The 6000-nt window shown below is 46.0% G+C and overlaps 1 protein-coding gene across 1 annotated transcript; it reads left to right on the top strand.

The window, feature by feature from the left end:
* Positions 1-1421: 1421 nt before the first annotated feature.
* Positions 1422-4577, top strand: LOC118558811. The gene is made up of 5 exons (XM_036129369.1): positions 1422-1647; positions 1742-1920; positions 2251-2374; positions 2790-3168; positions 3293-4577. The coding sequence occupies exons 1-5, from the start codon at positions 1422-1424 to the stop codon at positions 3486-3488; spliced, it is 1104 nt and encodes a 367-aa protein (XP_035985262.1). The 3' UTR covers positions 3489-4577.
* Positions 4578-6000: the final 1423 nt, after the last annotated feature.

The raw sequence follows: 6000 nt of genomic DNA, 5'->3' as shown, positions 1-6000 counted from the left end.
TCACACAAGACACGGAGATGCCTGGTTCTGCAGTCAGCACAACCATCTCAGTGAGTGATCACCTTTTCATCCAGAGCTTCTGGTGCTCTCCACTTCATTATTTGTGCCACAATAAAGTGTTCTTTTACAAATGTAAGTATCTGATAATGAAACTTTGCACAGGCTGTAGACATCCAAACCGAGGAACCAGCCCTAATACCTGAGATACCGGTGGTTGCTCCTGTATCTGTAAGTTTACTTGCACTGATATTTTTTTTTTCTGATAGCAAAGCGTGATTATACATTGCTTCTTTTCTTTCTTTTTTTGCTGTAACTCCACAGCTGCCCCGTTTGTGGTCAGAGGGCTTCCCACCTGAAGACCATCGGTGGATTGCAAAGGACTGTTTAAGATGGGAGCAACGGACAAACCACAGCTGCAGGACAACCTGAAGCTGTGGTACTACCCACCGGAGCCGAGTCCCCTCTACCACCAGCCACCTTCACCTGACTGCTTCTTTGCCCATTCACTGCTTGTGTGGATGCCGTACAAGTTGTGGAAGGTCAAGGTGGTCTGCCCCAACCCTGCGTGTGGTGGGCATCAGCTCACTGGGGCAGGGCTTCACTAAAGGGCGCGGCAGGTCCTGTACATTGACCGCATTTACATTATGGTCACCGAGATGCTGATTTGTACCAGATGTAAAGGCTCACACGTGTCCTGGAGCCAAGCTGTCCTCCAACAACTAGACTTGGCTCACAGGTCAGGATTCTGGGTCATCATGACTCAGAAGTGAATATTTTGTCCAGTTTTCTTTTTCCATATCCAAATGAATGCTGTACAATCTTGCTGATTTCTTTATCTGTAACCAAGGTATGCCTGTGACGTCCGAGTGATTCGGCTTCTGCGGGAGAGGGGCCTGGGCAACAGCCCCACACGAGTGTTAAAGCAGCTGAGGGAGAACCACTCAGAGGAGTGGCTGCAACGTGTGTCAATGTACACCACTGCGTGTATGGGCTTCCTCCGGCACCAGGGTCTGCTGCCTGTGACGTTCCCTGAGCGTCCGGAGCCTGAAGTTGTCCCCAGCTGTAAGTGGCTCCTGTCTGTCTATAGCCAGGAGATTTTGACAAGGCTCGACGACATCAAGGCCCACATCACCTCAACGTATGGCACCATTCTTAAGATGGATTCCACAAAAAAGTTTGAACAATCTTGTTTTCTGTAAAATAGGGTTCTATTAACTACATTTGGCATTTCAGTTATTTAGCATTTTGCTATTTCACAACCATATTGTGTGTGGCTCTGTTCATGTCTTGTGGTTCAGATCACAAAGAAGCTTGCTGGGACTGCAAAGGGAACAGCTCTCTGGCTGAGCTCCGTGGGAAACGAGCACGGCCAGATTCTAATCAGCGTCCTGACCGCTCAGGAGGGAGCTGGTTTAGACAGGATGGCGAGTGGCCTGGTGAAGCGGTACCAGCAGGCCGGTGTGGATCCCCCTGTTGCTCTTTACGTGGACTGCGGTTGCTGTGCCGAGGCAGCAGAAACAACCAAGCTGCAGGCCAGATTCAGCGGGTGGCCACAGCTTGTGGTGAGGCTGGATATTTGGCACTTCATGCAGCGGCTTGCCCTGGGATGCACCACCGATGCCCATCAGCTGTCAACGTGTCACGCATGTCAACGTGCATTTTTGAATGGGATGCGGCTGATTTAGCACTGCTGCGTGAAGCCAAGGCTCAGCAATTGCGGCCCAGGGACTCCCTTCCACAGATGTGGACAAGCATCTGACCAAGGACGAGTTGGCTCTCCACTGCCGACGGAGGACACGAGGAGTGGACACCACGGTTCGGCTGCTGGAGGAGCTGATTGCTGCACTGATGGGGCCCCAAGGCAACGACTCCCTTGGCGTTCCTCTGTTTGATCAGGAGAGGATGGAGCACATCTGGCGGGTCCAGAAAAAAACATGTTAAGTGCATCCAAGACCCAGCAGGTGTCGCTCTCTACACCAAAACCGGTGAGCTGACCAAGGGAGGTGTGCGGCTGCCGGTCTTCAGGTGTGCCCGAGGCTCAACTTCCTTGGAGTCTTTTCATCTCCACCTCAACCGCTTCATACCAGGTTTGTATTTAAATTATTTAAACCAAAATTTGTGCTTTGTCATTGATGTGCGTTTGTGTATTTGATGTGTTTCATGTGTTGACTTTGCTTCTAGGAATCAGTGCCAACAGCCTGAATTTTCAGGTTTACCTGAAATAGGGCTGCACAGGTGGAACCAGGATAGGTGATAAAGAAGTCGTCGTCGTGCTGCTACTCTGGTGATTTGTTGCATTCTGTCAATAAACACTACGAGAAGCTGTTTGGCAGAAAGCTGGCACCTGAGTTCTGTCCCCCCGCACGTTACACAGGTAAGAATGACATCACTACTACTAGGCCAGAGGAAAAGTATGAGGCTGTGTTTGTGACCTCACTAAAATTCTTACGCTGCATCACAATAACCCCAGCTTTCAGTGAAAAAAATTTTTTTTACATAAATGTTCTTTATTTTTATAAAGCATACAAAATAACATGACAAGGGGAGGATTTGCTCATTAAGTAAAAACAACAGTAAACTTGAGCACATTATAGATAATATAAAGATGTTGCTTGAACATAGGAAAAAACATTTTTATTTAAAGGATTCAACCATATCTTTGCATTCTATATTAAATTAGGTTTTACAGTTGACACTCAGCTGAGGCATTATATTAATGTTTTATACAGCTTACTTGGTTTTACATATTCCAGTCTGTGTTGTTCATTATGTTTTTTGTTCTGTCTCAGGTGAGCTCATCGGACTGCAGTACCTGTTTCAGCAGACTGGTCAGGCACTGCAGGACATGAACCCCGACTCAGAGGAGACTGCCCGCTTGATTGAGGAGCACGATGCGGGGGTAGATGAAGAAGATGAGGGCTTCTCTGACTTCACAGATGACCCTACACTGATAGATTTGGAGGTTTCTCCCAGCGCCTCCTCCACAGTGGCTCCCTTCCCAGCTCTCAGCGCCTCCTCCACAGTGGCTTCCTTTCATAGCTCCCAGCGCCTCCTCCACAGTGGACCCCCAGTCCCTCCTCCAGACCTGCTCCCTGCACGGCGTCTCCAGGCATCTCCCCGCTGGCCTCCAGCATATCTGAGGCTGGAGATACCTCAGATGAAACGATGGTCAGTAACAGCTATTTGCTACTGTTGTGCATTTTCACATGGTTTATTACATCTAAAGCATCAGTTTGGTTGTTTTCAAGGTTTAAATTGTAATTTTCTTTTTTGTGCTTAATAATATTCACAGGCTGTTGAAGACCAGAATGTGCCTTGATACCAGCACATTGACATGCTTGCTGACTACTTGGTGGGGCTTCGGGAGCAGACCTCGCTCTGTCTCACCAACCTACAGGCAGACCGCATCATGGAGCTCTGGCAGAGGCTGGATGATGGGGACAAGCAGCGGGTTGTGTATGCAGCACGCCACCAGGAGAGACTTTTGAGTGGACGCTTTCGATCACCAAAGAAGCCCTCCAAAACTCCTGGTGTGGAGAGCACAACCCGCTGCGTGCTAGGTGCTAGCAGTGCTCCTGCACAGTGGCCTGACTGCTGTAGGTTGGTGGAGGCCATTTTTATTAGACTTTGTGGTCTGCACCCAGCCCCGAAATGGAAAGGCAAAGGGACAGAATCACGGTGGTCCCTAATTTTGAGGGACTATCGTAAAATCAGTCAGCTGGTGATCGGAAATGGCAGAGTGATGCAGGGATCAGAGATTTAGCTGGTGGAGGTTAATCAGACCACCCTGATCCAGTGGCACAATGGCAGGCAGAAGAAGCAGGAGCTGTCTGTGCCGCTTCAGGGAACTTCTGTACCTACCAACTTACCAGTGTCGGAAGAACCATTGTTGGACCCAAAAGTGCTGCCTTCCATTCCTGTGCCAGTGCAGCATGAACATCAATATCAGCTGTCAGAGTGTACAGCTGGTCAGGCCAAACAAAGGCAGGCACCATGTTCCATCCTCCCTAAAGGTGCTGCAAAAAGGCAGCTCTTTGCGGCCCCAGCGGTTCTCCCGGTCCCAGCAGGCTGTGCACCCATGGCTCCCTTGGCTTCTGGGGTCCCTCAACAGGTCTTCACACAGGTAGGACAACCTGTGGTTCTATATCAGGTTGTCCTGCCTGCACAAATGCAGGGAACCTCTCAACCCAGCCGTCACCACCAACCCTCAAGAAAGAGGCCATATAAAAGAACGGTACAGGCTAATACGTGCAAAAAATGTGGCCTCTTCCGCACAGGAGAGACTGGGCATAGCCACTACCGTGGGAGGATTTACTGCCCACAGTCTGAGGTCCTTACAAAGGAGCAGTGGTTGGAGGAGATGAGGAGGGTGGGAAAATAAAATTGTATATAAGCATTTCATATTTGTATTCAGTTTTATGTCTAAATATTTGGTTTTATTATATTAAACCTTTACCTTTTGTATCTTTTTTCATTTTGTTATTGACATTGAACAGCACAAACATTCTGTGAATAAACATAATGACTTTTATTGTCCAACAGTTGTTACTGAAAAATAAAGCCGTTTTATACATTTACTTAAAGTGTAATGATTGCAATCATTTTGGGGGGAAAAAACTGTTAAACAGTGTGTTCGAAATGGGGATTGATTTATTAAAGTAACAAAAATACAAACATATGTACACATATATGTAATATATATATATATATATATATATATATATATATATATATATATATATATATATATATATATACAAACAAACATATATTCAATTCAATTTTATTTATATAGCGCCAAATCATGAAACATGTCATCTCAAGCCACTTTACAAAGTCAAGTTCAATCATACTATACAGATTGGGTCAGATTACACAGAAATAAGGAAACCAGTTGATTGCATCAAAGTCCCGACAAGCAGCATTCACTCCTGGCGAAGCGTAGAGCCACAGGGAGAGTCGTCTGCATTGTACATGGCTGCATGCCCTCATACTGAGCAAGCATGAAGCGACAGTGGGAAGAAAAACTCCCCATTAACAGGAAGGAAAACCTCCGGCAGAACCGGGCTCAGTATGAACGGTCATCTGCCTCGACCGACTTGGGGTTACAGAAGACAGAGCAGAGACACAACAAGAGAGACAAAAAAGCACAGAAGCACACATTGATCCAGTAATCTGTTTTACATTAGATGGTAGTAGCGGTTGAGCAGTCTTCTCTGGATGATGTCACAGTTAACAGAACGCCAGACCAGGTGTACCTACTATGAAGAGAAAAGAGAGAGAACAGAAAGTTAAAGCAGAAATGACAACACATAATGCATAATTGAAGAACAGTAGAACTCTATAGAGTGAGAAATTAGATCCTGATATCCTCCAGTAGCCTAAGCCTATAGCAGTAAAACTATAAAGGTAGCTCAGAGTAACATAAGCCACTCTAGTTATAAGTTTTGTCAAAAAGGAAAGTTTTAAGATTAGTCTTAAAAATAGACAGGGTGTCTGCCTCACGGACCAAAACTGGGAGTTGGTTCCACAGGAGAGGAGCCTGATAGCTAAAGGATCTGCCTCCCATTCTACTTTTAGAGACTCTAGGAACCACCAGCAGACCTGCAGTCTGAGAGTGAAGTGCTCTGTTAGGAACATACGGGGTAATCAGAGCTCTGATATATGATGGAGCTTGATTATTAAGGGCTTTATACGTTAGAAGAAGAATTTTAAATTCTATTCTTGATTTAACAGGAAGCCAATGAAGGGAGCTAAAATTGGAGAAATATGATCCCGCTTGATTTTCATCAGAACTCTTGCTGCAGCATTTTGGATCAGCTGAAGGCTTTGAACTGCATTTTGTGGACTTCCTGATTGTAAAGAATTACAATAGTCCAGCCTTGAAGTAACAAATGCATGAACCAGTTTTTCCAGCATCACTCCTGGACAGAATGTTTCTAATTTTGGCGATATTCCGGAGGTGAAAAAAGGAAACTCTGGAAACCTGTTTAATATGGG

Source organism: Fundulus heteroclitus, unplaced genomic scaffold (genome assembly GCF_011125445.2).
Source record: "Fundulus heteroclitus isolate FHET01 unplaced genomic scaffold, MU-UCD_Fhet_4.1 scaffold_161, whole genome shotgun sequence".
NCBI classification, from domain to species: domain Eukaryota; kingdom Metazoa; phylum Chordata; class Actinopteri; order Cyprinodontiformes; family Fundulidae; genus Fundulus; species Fundulus heteroclitus.
This window is presented reverse-complemented; position numbering and strand designations above follow the sequence as displayed.

Bases quoted from the DNA above. Each gene is read 5' to 3' on its own strand.
- LOC118558811 (XM_036129369.1), top strand. From the start codon at position 1,422: ATGGCGAGTGGCCTGGTGAAGCGGTACCAGCAGGCCGGTGTGGATCCC. The intron at 2,375-2,789 runs GTAAGAATGACA...GTTCTGTCTCAG, and splicing joins TCCCCCCGCACGTTACACAG to GTGAGCTCATCGGACTGCAG. The intron at 3,169-3,292 runs GTCAGTAACAGC...TAATATTCACAG, and splicing joins ATACCTCAGATGAAACGATG to GCTGTTGAAGACCAGAATGT.